Source organism: Leucoraja erinacea, chromosome 10 (genome assembly GCF_028641065.1).
Source record: "Leucoraja erinacea ecotype New England chromosome 10, Leri_hhj_1, whole genome shotgun sequence".
Taxonomy (NCBI): domain Eukaryota; kingdom Metazoa; phylum Chordata; class Chondrichthyes; order Rajiformes; family Rajidae; genus Leucoraja; species Leucoraja erinaceus.
In genome coordinates, this window is record NC_073386.1 from 57,079,253 (window position 1) to 57,105,743 (window position 26,491).

The 26,491-nt window shown below is 41.7% G+C and overlaps 1 protein-coding gene across 1 annotated transcript in view; it reads left to right on the forward strand.

Moving 5' to 3' along the window:
* The first annotated feature begins 8,206 nt into the window (after positions 1 to 8,206).
* The window catches only part of LOC129700666 (single-stranded DNA-binding protein 3-like), a 35,160-nt gene continuing 16,875 nt past the window's right edge, over positions 8,207 to 26,491 (forward strand). The window contains exons 1-4 of the mRNA XM_055641247.1: positions 8,207 to 8,233; positions 8,911 to 8,991; positions 10,794 to 10,916; positions 11,633 to 11,692. Of these exons, the coding sequence (XP_055497222.1) occupies positions 8,207 to 8,233; positions 8,911 to 8,991; positions 10,794 to 10,916; positions 11,633 to 11,692 (291 nt within the window). The remainder of the gene's footprint in view (positions 8,234 to 8,910; positions 8,992 to 10,793; positions 10,917 to 11,632; positions 11,693 to 26,491) is intronic.

Genomic DNA, 26,491 nt, shown 5'->3' on the forward strand with positions numbered 1-26,491 from the left:
CAAAAAGACAAACGACAAACGCAAAAAGACAAACGACAAACGCAAAAAGACAAACGACAAACGCAAAAAGACAAACGACAAACGCAAAAAGACAAACGACAAACGCAAAAAGACAAACGACAAACGCAAAAAGACAAACGACAAACGCAAAAAGACAAACGACAAACGCAAAAAGACAAACGACAAACGCAAAAAGACAAACGACAAACGCAAAAAGACAGACGACAAACGCAAAAAAAGCAAACGACAAACGCAAAAAGACAAACGACAAACGCAAAAAGAAAAAAGACAAACGCAAAAAGACAAACGACAAACGAAAAACGACAAACGCAAAAAAAAGACAAACGCAAAAAGACAAACGACAAACGCAAAAAGACAAATGCAAAAAACAAACGACAAACGCACAAACGGCAAACAAAAAGACAAACGACAAATGACAAACGACAAACGACAAACGACAAACGCAAAAAGACAAACGACAAACGCAAAAACATAAATTAGCAAGTGGGAAAAATGTTGGTTTAGTATGTTTTATTTCCCCTATATTTGTGTTTCAACATTAAATAAAACATGATTATTGTTACAATTGAAGGGGAGGCCAGTTGTGCTCTTGGTCTTTAACTGTTGAATAGTACGCATGCATCTTGGAACAAAGGAAATTTGCTGCTTCCCTATTCAGCCTTTGAATACTTTTCTGAAAACTGTTCCCAGAAACAGTGCAAGGAATTCTCCTTGGCTGATATGGCAAAAAGAGTGATCATAAATGACTTTGAGAAGTGGGGTTTTTTTCCCCCACATGAATGCCATCTCAATGTTTCTCACTGCATGGTGAACAAAGTGTACAACAAAGAGTGCAACTTTAGTTTCTCATCATGATGGCGACCAGTATACAATCCGATCAGCACTGGTAGCATTTTGGTAATCAGCATGAGAGTCGATGATAAATGTTGGCAAGATATCTAGTAGTAAATAATGAAGCTAGGTGAACTTACCCCTGGCCCACGGTTTAAATCTCGTGTTTGCATACTACCTGTCCACTCTTCCCATTAGAATTTCCTATGTCTATAATTGTAATGGGTTCAATGTATATTATGGCATTGCAATTACATTTGACTGCCAATGGAGATGCTGCAGCATTACCAGATTATCATTAAGTATGGATCATTTACATGTGGCACTCATTATTCCTACAGCGAGAACAATTTTAAATAAAGCTTTTTAAAATGAGGATGTTATTACTTGTGAATACTCTGATCTTTAATATTTCTGTCCTCTTACAATAACCAAGTTCAAGTCCTTGGGGTTGATGCACACCCGTATCTCATTCTTTCCTTTCTTCATTGTGGCGACCATGGTGGAGACCCACTCGGTGGGCTCGCTGACTGACGCCAGAACACCCATATCGACCATGTCCTTTAGCACAGCCTCCACCTTGTCTTTCATGGCGAATGACACTCTGTGCGGCGGGCGAATTACAGGCATCACGGAGGGGTCAGTTGCAAACTTGTACACTAGCGGCAGCTTCCCCAGCTTACCGTCAAAAAGGTCTGGATACTCGGATAGCGGATCCATCACAGCTTGAACCTCGTGAACTGTCCGGTCGAAAAACACCAGACCGAGATCCTGGCAGGTCTGGTTGCTCAGCAAGGTGACACAGTCGCAATCCAGAATAAAGGATGACAGGTCACAGGATGATTTCTGCAGCACACAGTGGAAAGTAGACCTCCCCACAGGTGTTAGTTCCTCTCCCCCATAGGCACGCAAAACAGAGCGATCGGCAGTCAACAGCTCATTATTTCTTATCTTGTTGAACAGTCATGTTGACATAACATTCACTTTTGCACCCGTATCCAGCTTCGCAGAGAATGACTTGTTATTCACTGTAATGAGCACAGAAGGATCAGGGAGGCGAGAGTGGCTGTGAAGGAGAGTGTAAACACTTGACTCTCCCATGGAATATTCGATCGCAGAGTCGTGGGCAGTGTCTGCAGTAGACTGAGAGTCCATCTCACTATCAAGTTGCTGAAGGTTGTTTAGGATTTGCCTAGTAGCTGGTGGAACTTTCCCATGGGAACGGCATGCGGCGGCAAAATGATTAATTTTCTTACAGAAATTGCAGGATTTTCCAAAAGCCGGGCACTGAGACTGCACGGGGTGGGCATAGTTACAATGTGTCCCACATTGTAACCCGCCCACCCCGAGATGGACGGGGCGGCCGCGGCGTAGGGCGGGAACTGTCCTGCAAATGTCGTGACCATGTAACACCAGTCAGATTGACGGCGCGGCTGTCAGATCCCCTCACTCCATCTGTAGGGGCTAGCCACCTCGGCACATGCGACACGCATGCATTGCCTGAGTCAGGGCAGGTCAGGTCGTTGCAGCAAATCAGCACGTAAGGGAGGAGATCATAGTTATACATGCCAGTAACTAGAATGTCCCTGGTGAGTGGTCACACATATTTTCGAACCGCAACCACTGAAAAGATAGCACAGGTCAGCATTTAACAGATCAAACAGGTTCTTCTGGCTGTTGCTTCCGCGAGAAAAACCTAGCCCGCTTTGGCATTCAGTTGGAGGGCAGGTCGCATATCTCTCAAATTTACGTAAAAGACATACCGGTTCGGCGGCAGATACATTTTGGCACGGCGATCTGTCCCTTTGACATTATCAGGACCTCTGGATCATAAACGAAAGCCCGAGCTTTCTTCATGCAACTGGTTTGCTAGAAAAAAAGAGGGACTTGGTGAATTAATGGATTGTCTCTTTCTGTGAGGCAGACATGTCAAGATTATGGTATTCTGTCCAAAGTTTGTTTGTTTCCCACAATGTCCGCACTCAAACATAATTTCAATGTTACACTGCAGCAGGGATGAGGATGGATTGTAGGGAAAATAACAAAATAAAATCAGGACTTTTGTGGAATGCAGGAAGTCCAGATGGGACTAACGGACGAGACAGTGCAGAGAGTTTTGTTGTTGATGCCTCTTTAATAGTATAGATTAATATAGTACTTACCAGTACGAAGTTTGATCTGTACTTTATGAGGAGTTACGACGATGGATTACGTGAAGACCCCACCCAGTGCGCAGGCGCGGCATACTTCCAAGCAGCGGTGTGGAATCACAGGTAGACACAATATTTGAAGTGAAGATAGTAAAGATTAAGGAGACATCAGTTTACTATTCTTTGATCCATGGAATGAGGGTGGGAGCGGAGGGCACGTCATCCCTCATCGTAACTCCTCACTCAAAATACAGATCAAACTTCGTACTGGGAAGTACTCATTTTAACTTAGGTATTTTACTTCGGAGTCACGTGAGTGACTATTGATGAAGATTTGTTTGGCAAAAAAACCGTGTAACAGCTATATCAATCGTGCCGAATTTGAGCTCTGTGGGTGGAAGTAGGTGATCTAATGACCAACGAATCTGTTTCAGGTTTTTTAAACAAAATGTTTATTAACAATACAAAATTCAAAAAATGCTCCCCCGGGCTTAAGGGAAAAAGATTTGCAGTTTGTAAGATTTCTCTGCAAATAGGTCTGGTTTCATTCAGCTTGGTTTTATTGTAAAATTTTTGGAATTCGACTCCCTTGACCATCCTAACCGTATTTTAGGATGTGGTCTGTTTGGGACATCCATGCGTTCCCTTCCGCTGATGTTGATGCTGCCCTGGTGGAATGGGATTTTAAAAACTGTAGTTTTGAAAAAAATTCCCGCAGCTTTCAGGACCTGCTTTAGCCACCTTGAGACATGTCAAGTTTGGCTAGTTACCCGTCCAAAAAGTTTTCTGTGGCTGACCCATATTAGACCTCACTCACTCTGATTTTTTGTTACACTGTTGTGTCTACATAGGATGGAGATGGGGTAACAACACAAAGCCTTGGACTTTTCTGGTGGGTAGGCCCGGGATATAATCGGTGAGTTGGGCATACCTACCTGCCTACTTTGTTTTACTAGATCTGGAATGACAAACGTGATGCAGTCTGGGGTAGTTACCATGTTGTCCAGTCGTAGCTTGTGTAACGACTGAACCCTTTGAGCAGATACGAGAGCCAGGAGCATAAGTGTTTTTAGAGTAGATTCCTCTAGACTGAGGGATCCCGCTGGTGGCCATCCTCTGAGATGTGATAATACCACACTAATATCCCATACATGGGTATACCTGGGTGTTGGGGGTTTGTTGTTATAAATACCCTTTAGGAGCTTTATCACTAGCGGATGGGACCCTATGCTCTGGTGTCCTGCTGGTTTAAGATAAGCAGACAGGGCGCTTCGTGCTGCATTCACGGCACTGTAGCTCATCTTCTGATCATGGTATAAGTGGGCCAGGAACTCCAACACGTCGGTGATTGAGGCTGTGTCATACGATGTCCCTGCGTCCAAGCAGTATTTCTCCCATTTTTTGACTTACGTCAGGTACTGCTTCTTTGTTGAATCCCGCAGGGCTGCCGACATGGTGGTGATTGTTCTTTCTGATAGCCCCAGTCCCTGGTAAGGTCTGGTTAGAACCTACAATACCAGGAGTTTAATATTTTGATGGCATGGGTGACTCATGCCCGATACTGGGGTAGTCAGCAGTTGTGGGTTTGTTTATAAAAACCTTTGGCTTGATCACCACCATGTCGACCCTAGGCTCTGGGAACCATGGTTTGGGTAGGCCAGACAGGGGGTACGTGACCAAAATTCCAGTAGCAGAGTCTGATCATGGTGAATTTTCCGGAATCCAACCCGACTGATGATTGAGGCAGAAGGGAGGGAAAGTATAGAAGCAGAATTTCTTTCCCCAATCCAGCGTGACTGCTTCTGAATCCCGCTGCTGCGACTGGTGGGTCTGGTTCCCAAGCCACATACATAGGTAACTGGTGATTCAAACCTAGAAACAAACAGTTTCGATATTTGATGGCATTCCATATGCTTAATACTTTTTCGCAAAAGTTTTTGATCTAACATCCATTCGATGTTATCATTGAATTTTCGTGACCTGGTGTCTGCCACTGTATTTAGCTTACCTGGTAGATAGGCAGCTGATAACCAAATATGTCTTTTGACACACCATAGCCAGATTGCATTGACCAATTTGTCGCATGATAATGATTTTATGCCACCCATGTGGTTAACGTAAGCCACCACCGTAGTATTGTCGATCTGTAACCTAACATGCACGTGCTGCATTTTAGATGCATATGCTTTTGGCCCATAGTAGGCAGCCAGCATTTTCAAATAGTTGATGCCCAGTGAGTGTAGTAACGATGACTCAGAATTAGTCCATCTGCCACCTGTGCTGGATATAGAGTTAGTTGCTCCCCAGCCTAAAGCACTGGCATCTGTTCTGATAACTAAGTTAGGCTTAGTGATGATAATGGGACTGAAACTGTGCCAAACATTGTCTGCCCACCACTGTAGTTCTGATATAGCTTCAGTGGGTAAATACATATTTCGGTCATAATGACCCGAACATCGATGCAGTGCATGTACCTTTGCTCTTTGTAGATTTTGATAGTGCAAAGGTCCGAATTGTGTAGCTGGAATTGCTGCTACAATAATTCCAATTACTCTGGCAACTTGTCGGATTGTTGGTCGTTTATTGACTATTAAATTGTTGCATGACTGTGCTAATGCAACCATTTTATCCCTTGGCAGAGTAACAGTCATATGGATTGAATTAATAGTGAAGCCTAAATAATCCATGTTAGTTGATGGCTTCAATTTTGATTTATCTGGGTGTAGGACAAATCCCAACGTTTCAAGGAGCTGTTTAGTAGCTGAAACTGCTGCCACAGCTAATTCCTTGGTTCTTCCCAATACGCGAATATCGTCCAGATATGCCATGACTATATGTTTTTGTTCTCTTAATATTTTCATGGCTACTTTTAGAATTTTGGTAAATAATCTGGGGGCTGAGGTTAGGCCATTGGGCAATGCTTTATACTGCCATAGTTGCCCCATCCAGATAAATTTCAGGTATCTATAATGATCCTTATGTATGGGTACTAAATAGTAAGCATCTTTGATATCAATGCTTGCCATGAAGTATCCTTTTGAGATCAGTTGTCTGGCAGTGACAAATGTCCCCATTTTAAAGTGGATATACTCAACAGATTTATTTAGTGATGTTAGATCAATGATGATGCGACATCCACCATCTTTTTTGGTTTTGGTAAATATGTTTGATACAAATTCCAATGGTTCATGTCTGGTCTTTTCAATGACTCCTTTTGACATGAGCCTTTCTAGTTCAGCTTGTCCTTCCCGTTTCTCTTTCTCAGAGGGGAGAAATACCCTTTGGGGTATATGCTGAACCGGCGGTATTATGCCTGTTTTAAATTCAATTTTGTATCCACTAACACTGTTGAGTATGTATTTGTTGTTTGTGACAGTACCCCAAGCTTTTTTGAACAAGTGTAGTCGCCCTCCTGTTAGTAGAGCACCCTTGTTCAGCGTATGTTGACAGGAACCAGACCCACCTACCTCCAAGTTCATTCTTATTTTTGGGGTTGTCTTCTTTTGTAGGCCCGGTTCTGTAGTACTGTTAACGGTGCTGTCGTAGGGCGGCGCATCTTCCCACGGCTCCGCTCTGGGCCCCTGTCTAAAAAAGACCTTTGGGGGTAATGTGAAGCGGTCGCCGGGCTTTCACCAGTCCTTGTTCGATATTTGCTGGTGGATGCCGAGGGGTGCTGCCAACTGGGTGTTTGAGTCCTGCTCGGTCCTAGGCCTGCCCTCATGAGGCCCACGGGTTTGGCTGCCTCTTCTAGTTCTTTTAGCCTTTTGGCTAGGTCGGCCCCAAACAGCAGTGCCTCGTTGTCTGGTGCAGGGGCTTTGCACAGCCCCGCATATTTGGGGTTGAGGGCAGGTCTGATGTTATCCCGCCTCAGGTTGCTTATCTCGTACTGAGTGTTGCACATAAGTGCTAGTACGTCCTGTTGGCAGGTGGTGAGGTCGGTGTTTTCTGTGGACCGAGCGAAGGCGGTGATAGCCGCTGTGTGGAGCTTTAAGATGCGCTGCATTTTCAGCTCTTGTCCACGGATATGTTGTCCCAGCTGGCTCCAAATTTGTCCGTTGACTGTTTTTACTCTCAGCGCCTCGCAGTTTTCAGGTGCTGTGTAGGTCTCTAGAGCCTCTAGGATTACCTTTTCCTGCAGGGCTTTGTTTGAGAGTTTGTTAATACTGGCTGCCATCCTCGGTTCCAGTATTCTGCCAGCTCGTGGAGGTGCCGCGTAGCGGCCAACAACACCCAGCAGCTCTTCGTGCTCCTGCTCCCCTGGCATGCTAGCGCAGTCGTCCGCCTGCCCATGGGTTAAGCCAGCCCAGCCCTGGCCTCCCTTGCTAACCTCGAATAAAGAGGGAGCAGAGGGGTGCGGTGACAGTTTAGAGGAGGCATAAGCCCGTCCTCCATAGGGATGCTTATCTTGCATCTCCTGATCGAGCATCTGCTCGAGGAGCTGTCTCATGCAGCTCAGGCGGCTGTCTCTCCGCTTCCTAGGGGGAGACTCATCCTGTTCCTCCGATGAGTCGGAGACCACCGGCCGGTCCGTTTTTCGAGTGGACTTCCTCCCTGTGCGCGGTATAGAAGTCGGCGGCACAGGGAGCGGCTCGGGTTCAGGTGTTGGGGAGCGCTTGAACAGCTGTCCCGCCGCCAGTGGCTGCCGCCCAGATATCGAACCCTCCTCGGGGGGAGTCGGGCAGGCAGTTCTTTTTGCTAGTCGTTTTCTGGAAGCCATACTCACGACTGCTTTCTCCTATTCAACGAAAAAACACTTACCTGAAGGTCTTGTTTTATCCTGCAGCTGGAGAGCCTGACTCCAGCTGCCGCCGCTGTTGCGCTGCTGGCGTAATGCCGCGCCTGCGCACTGGGTGGGTTCTTCACGTAGTCACTCACGTGACTCCGAAGTAAAATTGAATACCATGTCCGGCTTGAGAAGTCCTATTGGTGCTAAATCCAACTGCATTCCCAGGAAAAGCTGAAGCCTTCAGGGGAAGAGGAGGAGATTCCTTCCTCAGGGTGGTTAATTATCAGAGTGTTTCTGACTGAGACAGCGTGTGGTGGTGCAGTTGTGATTAGATTGTTGGAGGTGATGGATCTTTGCGAGTTTCACTTTTAACTGGCCATTTAAATCTGAAATTTGATACCTATACTGAAATGTTAAAAAGTGATGATGTAGTGTTGCATTATGTTTTGTTACAGAACTAAATCTATCTGATTAGTCAATGGACATGTTGGAGGAGTACTTTCACGTAAGGTCCTCCTCTGCCTTGTCCTGGCCTCTTCCCCTCCTCATCTGTGCTTTGAGCTTAGTTTCTCCCCTCTTCAGTTTCATGTGAAACCTGAAATGGAGAATTCAGTGACCCGGAGAACTGGTAATGATTACAAGGAGTTAGAGAAGCTTCTTCTCCTAAGTCTAGAAATGGAAATGGTTGGCTCAGTATCAAACTAATTGGTTCAAAAGCTTTGTTTACAGTGTTTTGCCTTGAATCCTTTAATGAAATGATAGATGTAAATTCTGTAGTGTGTTCTGTTCTCACCAACACAAAAGAACTACAGGTGCAAATGCATTCCACTCCCTTAACTTCCACTCCCTTTTAATTTGCGTAATTTCATTTTCTCTCTTGCTCGTTGCTGTTAATTAGGGCACCCTCTAATCAGTACTATTTATCACAGTGGTACTCATGTTTGGTAAAGCTGCTTTGCAGAATTGCTAAATGACTAATTAATGTCTGTTAATTAAGAAAATTGCTTGTGGTAACAAATGACATTGTTGCTGGCAGCAGCCTAGAGACTATAACACTTGTTGAAAGCACAAACATGGCAGGTCTGCAACAGCTGTGATACTTACTCTACAATTCCCCGAGCCTCCTGCAACTTGATGCACTGACGCTGTAACCCCCCTCCTCTGCTCTCTAACCTCTCGCAGGGACCCCCAGCTTCTCAACCCTCGCTACATACACAGCCGCCTCCTCACAATCCTAACAAAATGATGGGACCTCACAATCAGGTAAAGAGCGGATGCAGTCGCTTGGGTTCTTCAATTCAAAAAGGGGCAAGAATTTCTACATTTGACTAATTAATGATTTGACTTTGCTTGTTTTTCTTTTATGTACAAAACTCAAGTTGTCCCTGGCAGTGAAGCTTCCGTCTAGGCCTTTATTCAATTTTTAATAGATTTGGTTTTGGCTTCTGTTCAGTACACGATTACTTATTAAAATTATTTTTCTTTTCCTAGCGCTCTTCTGACCTCTCCCAAAGATGGGCTGTGGTCCGGCTGCCCTCTTGGGCCATGGCCATGGTGATCCTTGTCAGTGAATACAAGGAGACTTTCGGCACGCAAGCCATCACAGCCAAGCCCAGCCCAGTCTTGATCTGCCATTCACACAGACACATGTGCATTTGTCCATAGGAGTCGATGGATGGTGAACAGGAAGAGGAACCCAAGTTGATTGTTTCCTTGCCCCATTCCTTGAAACCACCGCCCATCCCACAGCATTTACCTTTCAAGTCCAGATCCACTGAAGTCAATAGCACCTTGGGCTTTGCCCTGACTTGGGACAATTTGGCATTGAACCGAAGCTGAACCTTGTACCTCCTGGTTCACATGGTTCAATTCCAACCCATATAGAGCATGCATCCACTTGGTGAGGTGAAAAACCCTTGTCTGAAACTCAATGTCATAAATTAATTTAATTGACATTCTATCATTTTTGGAATATGTGCAGCTTCAGATGGCAGGACTAATTAGTTTTTATTTGGAAACTTAGTAAGGTAGTTTGGTGGCTTGATATTCAAACGTACATGACCCATGGGGATTAAGACGGTTCACTCAAGGGATAACCAGATTAGCCTTTTCATAATATGTCTTTCCTTGATTGTAAATACTTCTAAACCTACTTGGCTTAGTGCATAGTTCAATGCCCTGATACTGGGTCTGTGAGCATTTTCATTTATTTCAGTGTGTGGTTCAAAATTGGACGTGCTGGTTATGTTTTTGGTAATTTTGTTTTGTCTGTACTGTATTTGTCTGTGTCACTCCATGTATTAAATGTACAGTACCCTGTTTGCATGATTATTATACCACGTTATCTGCAGTGTTGAGTCCCATTGAATGTTGCCATTGAGTTCTCAATCACTGAGATTCTTGGCAGTAACAAGATCACTGTCTACAAATGTTGCATTTTACTCGTGTTTTGAATTGTTTAAACACAAGTCAGATGAGAAACTATTTAAAAAACGATGATACCTCCAGCAACATGTATGTGATTCCAGTTTGTTTTGTTAAGGTTCCTATTTAATGTCTTATAAAGTGTACATACAATTTTATTCTAAAATAACAGCTTTACATATTAATAAATTTCCTCTCAACCCACATTGCATTGGGTTCGTGCTGCTCCATAAGGCATTCAGTGATACCCAAACAAAAGCAGAAGAATTATTTTAGATTGTCCTTCCCTTTCCACTTGTGCATTTAAAGAAAAAAAAAAAAAAAATTGGCAAATATTGTAAATCGTGATCCCACATAACCTTTACCTGTTATGTGGATGCCTCAAATGTTTCAATGAGTGCATGGAAGATGCTGTCATTATTTTTCAATTTCCAGCATCCACTGCATTTTTGCTTTAGTGTCATTTTTTTATGGCTTTGTTTGTTGGGAGGAAATCATTTGAGGAAATTTGTAAGATTGTTTAGTATTGACCAGTTTGTTTACAAAGTGAAAGGCGTTCTTGAAACTACGCAGAAATTGAGTTGCATTCCGTCAGTTTTTCTTTGCAACTTTTAGAGTCTCTTTCTTTCTTTACCTTAAAGTGCAGCTCCCACTGTGAAGAAACTTTAACTGTCAAAGTGCAGCACCACTGTGAAGAGAAACTTGGCAAGATCCAGAGGTTTTTTGTGAAGGCTTCAAATCTGGGATGCATGAAAATTGTACAAGTATTTCTCACTACACACTGTAAAGTGGAATATGTTGCTTAATTACTCCAGACAGGTTGTTTTGTGATGGGTTTCAACAAGGAAGTGACAGAGATAGGTTGAAAATTTCCGGTTCCATTTTAAATTTGTTCGGCATGGACTTATTCCGTGCTGTAATGTTTTGTTATATGGTTATATGGTTAAAATTATTCCATTTTAAAGCGATAAAGGCTGCTCAAGGAAGTTGAGTTGTCAAGGAAGTTGAGTTACAATAGATGGTGTTCAATTTTTGTTTAATTATATTTTTATATGCTGGTGTTCATTGGGATATTTGAAAATAAATTACCTTTTTTAAAAAGTGAGTTATGATTTTCATTGTCACCTCAAAGTCCTCCTTATTTTGACCCAGATCCAGTAATCAAGACATGGCCATGGCAAGTGATTTATTGCCATGCGTGAAAATACTTGGAATCTACCATTTTCAATTCCTCCTGGACCTTGCATGTAAAATAGCATGGATTATGAATTGTACTGTGCTCACTGGGTGCAGAAATTCTTCATAATTGTTAAGTTACTGCATTGCACATCACCAAATCACTTGCCTTGGCTACGGTAATTATTTTTTTTTAATGGCATGGAGTTACAGGTTTTCCACATGTATAAAAATGTTTTAATTGTGTGAAATAAAATTGTTATTTTAGCAGATTGTAGATTTAACTAATTCTATGCGATTGCAGCCTTTTATGTCACCGCGATACGCAGGAGGTCCAAGACCCCCAATCAGAATGGGAAGCCAGGTACTGTACCCATTGTGCTTCTATCACACTGCCACAATTAGCAGTCCCATCCTCCACCAATATGGCTGAGACTGAGATCATTTTAATTACGCCAGAATCACAGGAACAGATTATGATGTCCAGCCCCTCGACCTTGTTTTGATGATTGGTGGGGTTGTGGCTGACCTGAATTCCATCCCTCTCCACTCACTTGCTTCATATCTCCTTTATGACCTTGACTGGCTAAACATAATCTTTCTTGTATTCAAAGTTATTAATTGAGCTAGCCTCTTGGGAGACATTTTGTGTGAGACATTTCTGTTTCTGTCACACTCTGCAGACGTCTTTTGCAGGAAGGAATTTCGCTTGAATGGCCTGGCACATATTTTAAAATCTGTCTTTGTCTTAAACTTTCCCACTGGCATAAAAAAAAAGTGGTATATCTAACATACCTTCCCTTTGTATGATCCTAGGGACGTTCAAACAGCTCATCCCTTAACCCATCTTCAAGGGAAGACCAGCCTCATTTATGCTATCCCTCTTCTAACTCTAATCTTCAGTGTGCAAATAACATTCCTGTAAATCTTTCAACATTTTGTGAATTTAAAATATACCCACCTACATTTTGTTGTGAACAAAACTGACTGTCCTTATGGTTTATCACGTCCAATGTTAAGCCATCTTGTGAGTGATGTTGCACCACCTGTGGATTTTTAATCTCTTGTGTAAATATGCTCAGTTGGTTTGAATGTCAGGTCCGCGATGGTATTTGTATCCACTCATGCATGAGGTTTTCACCAGTAAACATAGAAACATAGAAAATAGGTGCAGGAGTAGGCCATTCGGCCCTTTGAGCCTGCACCGCCATTCAATATGATCATGGCTGATCATCCAACTCAGTATCCTGTACCTGCCTTCTCTCCATACCCCCTGATCCCTTTAACCACAAGGGCCACATCTAACTCCCTCTTAAATATAGCCAATGAACTGGCCTCAACTACCTTCTGCGGGAGAGAATTCCAGAGATTCACCACTCTCTGTGTGAAAAAAGTTTTCCTCATCTCAGTCCTAAAAGATTTCCCCTTTATCCTTAAACTGTGACCCCTTGTTCTGGACTTCCCCAACATCGGGAACAATCTTCCTGCATCTAGCCTGTCCAACCCCTTAAGAATTTTGTAAGTTTCTATAAGATCCCCCCTCAATCTTCTAAATTCTAGCGAGTACAAACCGAGTCTATCCAGTCTTTCTTCATATGAAAGTCCTGACATCCCAGGAATCAGTCTGGTGAACCTTCTCTGTACTCCCTCTATGGTAAGAATGTCTTTCCTCAGATTAGGAGACCAAAACTGTACGCAATACTCCAGGTGTGGTCTCACCAAGACCCTGTACAACTGCAGTAGAACCTCCCTGCTCCTATACTCAAATCCTTGTGCTATGAAGTTTAATGGCTTGACTGAGAAACTTAATGGCTATTACTGCTATTCATTGAAATGTCTGCAACACCTTGGCACGTGGGATGGTTTCAATGATGGTTCTTTGTTTTGGTCGTATAATGTATCCATCCTGTTGGGACATGGGACAGCTATTAGAACATACTTGCCTCAACAATTTATCTTGAAAGCACTATTTCATGGTAACCATCAAAATGATCATGGTCCTGAAACTGGACATGAAGCATCATTTTGGATTGCAAGTACACCTTCGATTGAAATGTGTGTGTTTGTTTCTTCTAGTTTTCAGTTTGTTGAATCTTTCCATTGTTTCCATTCCCTTCCAACTTCACATCCTTCCAATTCCAATGCATTAACCATCCTCTATCGTTCATGAGATGAACTGAGCTCAGGAGGTATGACTAGAACTGCCTCTAATCCTACTCTCTATTCCCACACTTTGAATGTGGCTGCATCAGTAGCAGGAAATTTCACTGCCCTCTTCCTCTCTCGCTCACCTACTCTTTATAGATGGTGGCATATTAAGAGCAGTTTTAATACTCATGTCACCACCAGTTCAACATTTGCCATCAGGACTTTAGCATGCCAGTCTGTTACAATTTGAACTGATTAATTTCCTCTTCCTGATCTCTCTTCCCCCTCCTGGCACCATTAGCAAATACTAATAAATAAATTCATTTCTTAGTAGGTACATTTTGCACCACATAAATTAGGTTAATCTTGACGCATTTGTTTTAATTGCTAGACTGAATCATTATCTTCTTAAAGAAAGATATACACAGTAATAGTGGGTTTTTTTCAACAAACGGAAGGATTTTTGTGTAAATATGAAGCTGCAGCTTATGCAGAGCTTCGGTACAGTCTTTACAAAGTATTCATGTTCCTAACACCCAATTGCATCATGATAAATGCTTCCATTCCCTTTTATGGGGCGCTGAACTTGCATGTTATTGTTAGAGTCGGCTCCAGACTCCAGTGCGGAGACGCCACATTCGAGGATGGATTAAATAACTTTTAGAACACACCCTTCCTTCCTAAAATGTATCTGATGTCATCGGAATTCCTGAACAGTACCCAAAGGCTACCAGGAAACTGAAGAGATTTCTGTCCATTCAGACTGAAACGGCAATCTTAAATCTCCAGCATTAATATCCTCATCAATATTTCTCCTGAGGATCGTTCTGAATTGTTGTAACTTGCAGTGTTATAGATTGGTGGAGTACAAGATAGAAATTCTGTGTTGTAATGATGAACCAAGATAGTAATTCAGTTAGACTGGAGTGGAGTTATTGTTCAGGTTCAGTTTAAAAGAAAACATTTCTCCTTTTGGAGAAGCTGCATCAATCCATGCAATTTTCTTTTGCTGGAATGCACGAAAATGGCTTTAATTTTCCATTGACTACTGTCCATAACCAGTCAGGCCATGAATAGGTGAGAAGATACTTTACAGACACAAGAAAGAAGATGAGGTGAGCCTTCAGTAAGCCCAGGCTGCTGAACCCATTCAGAGTCTTTGTGACTCTCTATTTTATTGAACTGGACTGACCCCAAGGCCAGTGTAATGTGGATCTTGTGCAATGAGCTAATTGGGTGGATCATTTTCATGAGATATAAAATGATAATGAGAAAGTCCCCCCCCCCCCCTTAAATTTAGGGGGAATCCTAATTGTAAGATTTCTGTCTTTTTGGTGGAGTACACTGGACCCGAATTATTGCTGTTTTTAAACCTTTGGTAAAGCGTTATTTGTGGCCAAAAATTGTTTAATTACATTTTTTAAATATTTGCTTCAGCTGTTTTGTTAAATTCTATTCACAAATTAGTTATTTTATTGAGCGTTCTCACACATTTCCTTTTTACAGCACAGATTAAAATGCGTCCTTTAACCCACTGTCTATGTAAACTTTTATGCCTCTCTATGTGAATACCATGCCTGTTCATTTTATATCCCTCTATAACGTACTTATTCATGTACCTGTTAAAAAGGGTCTTGAATGTTGTTGTTCCTGTCTCCAGCACCATCTTTGGCAGCTCATTCGAAATGTCATCTACCTCTCGTGAAAAATATACATCTATCTCTCTCTCTTTCATCCTCCAGTTTTAGACACAAACACTGGCTATCTACCCTATATATGCCTCTCATAATTTTATATACCGGTATTGTGTAACTCTCAGCCACCTCCACACCATGGGAAAGAAGACCTAGCCTTTACAAACTCTCCAGATAACTCCAGCCTCAATACTGGCAATATCCTTGTGAATCATAATCACCTCCCTCTGATAGTGTGAAACCAGGACTACACCCAATACCCTGAATGTGGCCTGACCAATCTTTTGTACAGCTTTAACATGATGTCCCAACTCTTATACTCAATGCGTTATCCAGGAGGTGCAGGATCATTTCATTCCAAAGGGGAAGAAAGATTCTAAGGGGGGTAAGAAGCAACCGTGGCTGACAAGGGACATTAGGAACGGTATAAAACTAAAAGAAAAGGTGTATAACATGGCAAAGAGTGGTGGGAAGCCAGAGGATTGGGAAACCTTCAAAGGACATACAAAGGTAACAAAAAGGCCAATACGGGGTGAAAAAATGAAGTTCAAAGGTAAGGTAGACAAAAATGCTGGATAAACTCAGCGGGTGAGGCAGCATCTAGGTAGCGAAGGAAATAGACAACGTTTCGGGTTGGAACCCTTCTTCAGACTGATGTGGGGGGGGGGGGGGGGGGAGAGCTGGGGAGGGGAAAGGAGAAAGCAGGGACTACCTGATATTGGAGAAGTCAATGTTCACACCACTGGGGTGCAAACTGCCCAAGCAAAATATGAGGTGCTGCTCCTCCAATTTACGTTGATCCTCACTCTGGCCATGGAGGAGGACCAGGACAGGAAGGTCGATTGGGAATGGGGGGGGGGAGTTGAAGTGCTGAGCCACCGGGAGATCAGGTTGGTTAATGCGAACCGAGCGGAGGTGTTGGGCGAAGCGATCGCCAAGCCTGCGCTTGGTCTCATCGATGTAAAGCAGCTGACACCTAGAGCAGCGGATGCAATAGATGAGGTTGGATGAGGTGCAGGTGAAACTCTGCCGCTCCTGGAAAGACTGGTTGGGTCCTTGAATGGAGACTTGGGGGGAGGTAAAGTGACAAGTGTAACATTTACAAAGTACAAGTACATAGGTAAGCTGGCCAAGAATATAAAGAAGGATAGCAAAAGCTTGTTTAGGTATGTTAAGAGATAAAGATTAGTAAAGCCAAACGTGGGTCCCTTGAAGGCAGAAGCAGGTGAAATTATAATGGGAACAAGGCAGAAGAGTTGAACGTACTTTGGTTTGTCTTCAGGAAGACACAAACAATCTTCCAGATGTATTAGAGGACAGAGGATCTAGGGAGACAGAGGAACTGAAATAAATTTGCGTTAGGCGAGAAATATTATTGGGTAGACTGATGGGACTGAAGGCTGATAAATCCCCAGGGCCTGATGGTCTGCATCCCAGGGTACTCAAGGAGGTGGCTGTAGAAATCATAGACGCATTAGTGATCATTTTCCAATGTTCTATAGTTTCATGATCAGTTTCTGTGGACTGGAGGATAGCTAATGTTATCCTACTTTTCAAGAAAGGAGCGAGAGAGAAAACAGGGAATTATAGACCAGTTAGCCTGACATCGGTGGTGGGGAAGATGCTGGAGTCAATTATTAAAGAGGTACTAACGGCACATTTGGATAGCAGTAAAAGGATTGGCCCAAGTCAGCATGGATTTATGAAGGGGAAAGTGCAATGGGACCCGGGTGTCTTTGTACACCAGTCACTGAAAGTAAACATGCAGGTACAGCAGGCAGTGAGGAAAGCTAATGGCATGTTGGCCTTCATAACAAGAGGATTTGAGTATAGGAGCAAAGAGGTCCTTCTGCAGTTGTACAGGGCCCTGGTGAGACCACACCTGGAGTATTGTGTGCAGTTTTGGTCTCCTAATTTGAGGATTGACAGCCTTGCAGTTGAGGGAGGCAGCATAGGTTCACGAGGTTAATGCCCGTGGTGGGGAGACTCACATAAGAGTAAAGATCGGAAAGTCTGGGCTTGTATTCACTGGAATTTAGAAGGATGAGAGGGCATCTTATTGAAACATATAAAATTATAAAAGGACTGGACAAGCTAGATGCAGGAAATAAATTGCCAAATGTTGGGGGAGTCCAGAACCAGGGGGCACCGTCTAAGAATAAACGGAAGGCCATTTAAAACTGAGATGAGAAAAAACTCGCATAAAGTTGTGAATTTGTGGAATTTCTATGCCACAGGAGGCAGTGGAGGCCAATTCACTGGATGAATTTAAAAGATACTCTTGTGGCTAGTGGAATCAAGGGGTATGGGGAGAAGGCAGGCACGGGGTACTGATTGTGGATGATCAGCCATGATCACAATGAATGGCGGTGCTGGCTCGAAGGGCCGAATGGCCTCCTCCTGCTATTTGTTTCCATTTGGCATGCATATATGCCTGAACCACTTCCCTGTCCACCTGTGTTTTAGTATTGAGGGAACTATTTGCTTGTACCTCTGGGTCTCTCTGTGCTACAGCACGTCTCAGGGTTATGCCTTTCATTGTGTGTGCCTGCCTGTTTCAACTTCCAAAAATGTATCACTTTGCATTTATCAGAGTTAAATTCCTTTTTTTTTTTTTTTTTTTTTTTATTTTTTTTTTTTTTATTATTGGAGATAGGTACATAATCTATTACATCATTAATGTCTTACATTTTTAAAATGATAATATTGTCAGTTATAATTACATTGTCTCCAATACTTTTTGCATTTTTCTTCGTTTTTTTTTTATAACTAGATAGAGCTAAAGGGATAGATGAAATAGAGAGAGGGAAGAAGGAAAAAGAAAGCTAAAATAAAAAAAAAAAAAAAAGAAAGAGGAGTGAAAGAGGTAATTAAAGAAGAATGGAAAAATTTGTTAGAGTTTAAAAACATCATTCGAGATATGTTCGTACATTTCGAAGTATAGCATTTCATCCAATCTTTAGTCCAGGTGCTAGTCAGGTTCCTGTGCTGAACTATTCTGACCCTTTAAGTAATCGATAAAAGGAGACCATGTTCCAACGAATAATTCCTGTTTGTCCAACAGGGAAAGTCTAATTCTTTCCACGTTTAAGGTCTCCGTCATTTCTATAATCCACATTTTGATTGTGGGGGCCGTAGGGCCTTTCCAAAATTTTAGGATTAATTTTTTTCCTGTTATTAAACTGTAATCGATAAAGTTTCTTTGTGTTATTCTAAGTGTTTGATTTAATTCTAATATTCCGAGTATTATTAATTTTGAGTTTGGTTCCAGTTGTGTTTTGGTTACTTTGGATATTATACTAAAAATATTTACCCAAAAATTTTTAATTTTTGTACAGTTCGTAAACATGTGCGATAACGTAGCTTCTAAATGTTGACATTTATCACATATAGATGAGATATGTTGAAAAATTTTATGTAATTTTGTTTTGGCGTAATGTAACCTGTGTATTACTTTAAATTGTATTAGAGAATGTCTTGCGTTTAGTGAACACTGATGTATGTGTTGTAAACTTTCTTCCCAAGTGTCTTTCGTTATTACCTGATTTAATTATTTTTCCCATGCTTGTCTGTGTAAGTCCGTCAAAGGAATGTCACTGTCTAATAAGATATTATATATATAAGATATTAATTTTTCTGTATTAGGATGCTTATTCCAACATTCATCAAGAATCTCTGGGTTTCTATTTCGAAAATTTTTAGAATTCGATTTAACATAATCTCTAAGTTGAAGATATCTGAAATAATCATTTCCTCGAAGTCCATAAATCTGTTGCAACTCCTGAAATGTCAAAAAAGAGCCTTCCTTGTAAAGGTGTCCCATATTTTTAATTCCATAATTCTTCCATTGTGTAAAACCCCCGTCTAAACATGAAGGCTTAAACAATGAATTATTCACAATTGGAAGAAAAAGAGATAAGTTATCTAGTTTTAATGTCTTTTTTAATTGTTTCCAAATTTTTATAGCACTAAATATTATAGGGTTTTCCCTGTAAATTTTCTTGTTTAATTTAGACGTAGCAAATAATATCGAACCAATATCATAAGGCATACAATCTTCCTTTTCCATTTTTAACCAGTCTGGTTGCTGGTCTATTTCTCCCAACCAGAAGTTCATATTTTTAATATTAACTGCCCAGAAATAAAACAAAAAGTTAGGTAAAACCAAGCCTCCATTATTTTTTGATTTACACAGGTGTCTTTTGCTTATCCTATGATTCTTATAATCCCAGATAAAATCATTAACAATAGAGTCCAATTTTTTAAAGAAGTTTTTTGCCAGGTATATCGGAATCGTCTGAAAAAGGTATAATATTTGCGGTAAAAAAATCATTTTTATGGCATTAATTTTGCCAACCATTGAAATAGGTAATGTTTTCCAGTATTGGATATTCTTATGTAATTTATTCAATAATGGAGGGAAATTTGCTTTAAATAATGAAGTATATATCTTAGTTACATAGATACCTAGATATTTAAATTTTTCATTTACTACTTTAAATGGGAATTGTTGTATTATCTGTTTGTTATGTTCCCTTATTGGCATAATTTCACTTTTCTTCCAATTTATTTTGTATCCTGAAAGTGCACCGAATTGGTTTATTAGTTTTAATAGGTTTGGGATACTAATTTCTGGTTTAGTGATGTAAATTAATACGTCATCTGCGTATAGAGAAATTTTATTCACTGTGTCTTTAGTGTTGTACCCATATATTTCCGGATGCCCCCTAATTCTTTCTGCAAGTGGCTCAATTGCAAGTGCAAATAGTAATGGAGATAACGGGCATCCTTGTCTACAACCTCTAGATAGACTGAATTTAGATGACAGTCTTTGGTTGGTAAGTATTCTAGCCGTAGGATTTGTGTATAGCAGTTTTATCCATGTGCAAAATTTCTCCCCTAGCTGCATCTTTTCCATCACCGAAAATAAATAAGGCCATTCGACCTGATCAAATGCTTTTTCAGCGTCAAGTGAGATTATTGCTAAATCTTCATTAATAATTCTCTTGGTATATATAATATTAAATAATCTTCTTAGATTATAATATGAATACCGTTTCTGAATAAAGCCTGTTTGGTCAGGGTGTATTAATTTATTCATCACTGTACTTAATCTACGTGCTAGTATTTTAGTTAGTATTTTCTGGTCTGTATTCAGAAGTGCAATTGCTCTGTATGATCCCGGATCTTCCGGATCTTTATCAGCTTTAGGAATAAGCGTTATTATAGATTCATTTAAGGTGTCTGGGAGTTTCTGTTGAGTGTAGATATAATCATATAGTCTTTGCAAGCGTGGGCACAGCAAATCATGACATTTTTTGTAAAATTCTGAACCTAGACCATCTGGCCCTACTGCCTTACCATTTTTTAGAGAGCCAATAGACTCCTCAATATCCTTTATCGTAATTTCCCTTTCTAATAATTCTCTATCATTTGAATCTAAACCTTTTAAATTACATTTTATTAAAAAATCTGCTATTCCTTCTGATTGTGCTACAGTTTTAGTTGAATAAAGGTTATGATAGTATTGTAGAAATCTATCATTTATATCCTTGGGCATTTTTAATAATTCTCCTGTCTCTGTTCTAATTTTATGAATTATTTTTTCCCCTTCCATTTTTCGCAACTGGCGTGCTAATAGTTTTTGTGGTTTGTCTCCAAATTCAAACTGTAATTGTTTAGTTTTTTGATAAAGTTTTATTACTTGTTCTGAGTACATTTTATTTAATTTATATTTCAGTACAGCAATTTTATTATGTTTTAACGTAGATGGCGTTCTCGCATTTTCTGTATCTAGTTGCTTAATTTCACTTTCCAGTGCTTGTTGTTTAATCCTGTTTTCTTTATTATAAAATGCTTGGGCAGAGATTAATGTACCTCGAACATACGCTTTAAACGTCTCCCACATAAGAGAAGCAGGTGTGTCAGGGTTGTCATTTACCTCAAAAAATATTTGGATTTGTTTAATAATATATTCCTGGCATGATCTTTCGTTCAAGATTTGTGGGTTAAGTCTCCAATATGTTTGTTTCTCGGACATTCCATTTAATTTAATCATGAATGTTACCGGTGCGTGATCTGAGATTATGATGTTATGATATTTTGAATTATAAGTAAATGGAATAAATGTAGAGTCAACTAAAAAGTAATCTATTCTTGAGTATGTTTTGTGTACTGGTGAATAAAATGAATATTACCGTCCGGTTGGGTTTTCTATTCTCCAGATATCCTTAATATTAGTGGTATTAATAAATGAATTTAAAAATACACTTGAATTGGATGTTGCTTTTTTTTGCCTTGATGATCTATCTAAGTATGGGTCTAAAGTACAATTGAAGTCTCCTCCAATTATTAATTTGTATTGTGCAAATTCAGGAATTTTATTAAATGTTTTGTTAAAAAAAGTGGGGTTATCGAAGTTAGGCCCATAAACATTTAGAAGGATCACTTTTTCTCCATTTAACTCTCCAACCACTATAATATATCTGCCATCCATATCCACTATTATTGAAGAGGTCGCAAAAGGTATTCCTTTACGAATTACTATTGCTACTCCTCTTGACTTGTGGGAAAAAGAGGAATGATATGATTCAGCGATCCACTTAGCTTTAAGTCTGTGTTGAGATTCCTTTTTAAGATGTGTCTCTTGAAGAAATATTATATCTGTTTTAATTAGATTTAGGTGTGCCAAAACTTTACTTCTCTTAATTGGTTCATTGATTCCCTTGACATTCCAACTACAAAATGTTATTCCCTGACCCCTTCTTGTCATGTTAGCATCTTGCATATTGCATCTGAGGTGGTCTATAACCGGGCAGAAGGAACAACACATAAAATCTGACCCTGCTCCCAAACCTCAGATAGATGAATTTAAATTCGAATACATCATTCTTTCGATCATATCTCCTTGCCTTGGTCTTGTTTTTCCATTCAAACCTTGAGTTAGAGAAATATTTGAAGAAAGAAAAGTGATAGGGTTGGTTAGTGTAGGGTGAGGAAAAAAGAACTACATCTACGATTAGTGTAGTTAGTGATAGCCACACTAACGTGGCTAGAATTCTAAGGACTTCCGTAGCCTTTGTAAAACGAAAAAATTCCCAGCTCCGTGCCCGAGGAAGAGGAAAAAAAAAAAAAAAAAGGAAATTATATTTAACATACAATAAACTTCTTTGGGAGTATCAAACTTATTTACCTAGTCATACTTATACCCACACAATATATTTGCCCCTACCTACGTACACGCATATATATATATATGTATACATACCCACATGCATACTAGTATCAACACGTAACCCTGCAGAAAGGTTCAAGCCAGCAAAATGATTTTAAATTGAAAGATAGAGCGAAAAAAAGAAAAGGAAACCCGTCTATCTTAGTTATGATATAGGTTAATTTACCTCTTACATATCTTTCTATATACTATATTATGTAATTCCTTTCTTCATTTATCAAAGACTATTAAGTATTGATCATTGTTATCCATCTTATACCGTATTAACTTTTTATAAGAATTTATAATGTTAATAATTTTAGTGGAAATAAGGATATTTAATAAGTATTAGTTGTTACCTATATAGTTAGATATGAATTTACATATAATAGTAATGATTAGTAACCGAAAAAGAGCCAAAACAAAAAAGAGAAAAAAGAGGGAAAAACCCTCGAAAAATCACAGTTTTTATCCAATGTCCTCCATCATTTTCGGGTTCCAAGTGTCTTTAAAGTTCTTGAACGAATTTTAAAGGTCCTTTTCGATCTGACGGTCATCGTAGTCCATGGCTCCTAAGGAGTGATGTAGATTCTTCAGTCTGTGGGCACGTTACCGACTTCCTTGGCGTATTCGAGTGCTTTTTCATGGTCTGTAAAAAATAACTCATTGGAATTGTAGGTGACTCTTAGTCTTGCGGGATAGAGCAGGCTGTATTTCAAATCCGGTACACTCTTCAATATTCTTTTGGTCTCATTGAACAGCATTCTTTTCTTGAAGACCTCTGTCGAGTAATCTCGGTAAATGCTAAATCTCACGCCTTCAAAAATAAGTTGACCGCTCCGAACACTTTTCTTCATTATCTCATCAAATTCATGATCCTGTAGGACTTTTACGATAATTTGTCTTGGATGGGCAACATCTTGTGTACGACGTCGCTGCGCTCTATGGGCTCGGCCGAGTAGAGGTTTGTGATCCAATTTTAAGACTTTATATAGAAGGTCTGCCACGAAATCCCGAGTGCCCATTTCCCTCTCGCTTCCTTCTTTCACCCCTACAATTCTTAGATTCTTACGTCTTTGACGCCCCTCCAGATCAATACATTTATCATTTAATTTGCTCACCATGTTTGTGAGGCGTTGGTTTTCAGTAAGGAGCTGACTGACTGTTTCCGCACTTGTCGCCGCCCATTTCTCAAGCTCGGTTATCGCTATTCTGTGTTGGTCAAGTTCGTGGCGAATGGGGTCCACCTCTGCTTGAACCTTTGTTTCCACCGAAACGAATCTAGCTTCCATCACTTCCATCTGGTCTTTGACCTCTTCCTCCCTCGTCGTCTTCCAGCTTTCAAACATTTGTTGGACTGTGGCGAGCATTTCTGCTCTAAAATCTACCTTGAAGGTGTCTAATGCCTTTTGAAATTTCTCTCCAAAAATCTTCATTTCAGCAGCCAGAAAGATTTTAAGATCTTCCATTTCCGATTTTCTCCCTTTAGTTTTCTTTGGAAGTTCTTCCTGGGCCATCGCTGTAACTGAGGCCGAGGCTTCTGTAGGGCCTTCTTCTTCCATCTGGGGTCTTCCTTTACCCGATTTTTTTCCACGGGGGGGGGGGGGGGTGTGTTGTAGCGACATACCTTAAGTCGCAGGCCTGATGACGTCACGCAGGCTGCCGTTTCAGATTACGATCGCTGCAGGTAGGTCCCGTTTTCTCCCGTTTTTTACTTTCCTCGGTACGGAGCTGGTTGGCGCTGGACTTAGGTCTCCATAGCGCCACCGGAAGTCTCCATCAGTCAAGTTAAATTCCATCAGCCACTTCCTTACCCACTTTACCATTTGATCTATATAGAAACATAGAAACATAGAAATTAGGTGCAGGAGTAGGCCATTCGGCCCTTCGAGCCTGCACCGCCATTCAATATGATCATGGCTGATCATCCAACTCGGTATCCCGTACCTGCCTTCTCTCCATACCCCCTGATCCCCTTAGCCACAAGGGCCACGTCTAACTCCCTCTTAAATATAGCCAATGAAGTGGCCTCAACTACCCTCTGTACCAGAGAGTTGCAGAGATTCACACCCCTCTAAGTTCTTCTCATCTCGGTTTTAAAGGATTTCAGATTCAGATTCAGATTCAGATTCAATTTTAATTGTCATTGTCAGTGTACAGTACAGAGACAACGAAATGCATTTAGCATCTCCCTTGAAGAGCGACATAGCAAACGATTTGAATAAAAAAAAAAATAATAAGTGTCCGGGGGGGGGGGGGGGTGATTGGCAGTCACCGAGGTACGTTGTTTAGTAGAGTGACAGCCGCCGGAAAGAAGCTGTTCCTCGACCTGCTGGTTTGGCAACGGAGAGACCTGTAGCGCCTCCCGGATGGTAGGAGGGTAAACAGTCCATGGTTGGGGTGAGAGCAGTCCTTGGCGATGCTGAGCGCCCTCCGCAGACAGCGCTTGCTTTGGACAGACTCAATGGAGGGGAGCGTGGAACCGGTGATGCGTTGGGCAATTTTCACCACCCTCTGCAGTGCCTTCCGGTCGGAGACAGAGCAGTTGCCATACCATACTGTGATGCAGTTGGTAAGGATGCTCTCGATGGTGCAGCGGTAGAAGTTCACCAGGATCTGAGGAGACAGATGGACCTTCTTCAGTCTCCTCAGGAAGAAGAGACGCTGATGAGCCTTCTTGATCAGAGTCGAGGTATTGTGGGTCCAAGAGAGGTCATCGGAGATGTTGACTCCCAGGAACCTGAAGCTAGAAACACGTTCCACCTCCGTCCCGTTAATGTGGATGGGGGTGTGCGTGCCACCTCTGGACTTCCTGAAGTCTACAATGAGCTCCTTGGTCTTCTTGGAGTTGAGGGCCAGGTTGTTGTCAGCGCACCATGCTGCTAAGTGCTGGACCTCCTCCCTGTAGGCCAGCTCATCGTTGTTGCTGATGAGGCCAATCACCGTTGTATCATCTGCATACTTGATGATGGTGTTAGTACCATGTACAGGTGTGCAGTCATAGGTGAAGAGGGAGTAGAGGAGGGGGCTCAGCACACAGCCCTGAGGAACGCCGGTGTTCAGGGTGAGGGTTGAAGAGGTGTGCTTGTCTAACCTCACAGACTGGGGTCTGTTGGTTAGAAAGTCCAGTATCCAGTTGCAGAGGGAGGGGTCGATGCCCAGGTTACCGAGTTTGGTGATCAGTTTTGATGGAATAATGGTGTTGAATGCTGAGCTGTAATCGATGAACAGCATTCTTACATAAGTGTCTCTGTTGTCAAGGTGGGAGAGGGCGGAGTGAAGTGCCGTTGAGATGGCATCGTCCGTACTCCTGTTCTTGCGGTAGGCAAACTGATAGGGATCCAGTGTGGGGGGGTAGGCAGCTTTTGAGGTGTGCCAGGACCAGCCTCTCGAAGCACTTGGTGATGATGGGGGTAAGTGCAACTGGGCGGAAGTCGTTGAGGCTTGCCGCAGTGGAGTGTTTTGGCACTGGCACGAAGGAGGTGGCTTTAAGGCAAGTGGGGACAACTGCTTGGGCAAGTGACAGGGTGAAGATGTCAGTCCAGACGGCTGTCAGCTGCGCAGCACAGGCACTGAGCACGCGCCCGGGGATGCCGTCAGGGCCAGCAGCCTTACGTGCATTAGTCCTACACAGTGCCACGTACACGTCGTAGGGGGTGAGTGTGAGGGGTTGGTGATCGGCAGGTAGCACAGCCTTGATGGCTGTCTCTAGATTGTCCCTGTCGAAGCGGCCATAGAAGTGGTTAAGCTCCTCAAGGAAGGAGGCGTCGCTGGATGTGGGGGTGATGTTGGAGGGTCTGTAGTCCGTGATGGCCTGGATGCCTTGCCACATGCGTCGGGGGTCGGAGTTGTTGTTGAAGTGCTCCTCAATCCTGAGCTTATGGCAGTGCTTGGCCTTCCTGATGCCCCTCTTCAGGTTAGCCCTGGATGAACTGTAGGCTCGAGCATCGCCTGACCTGAAAGCGGTGTCCCGTGCTTTCAGCAGTAGCCTGACCTCGCTGTTCATCCATGGCTTCTGATTCGGGTATATGGTCACCTGTTTGAGGGAGGTGACACTATTGATGGTGGAGTTTATAAAGTCCAGAACAGAGGATGTATAGGAATCAAT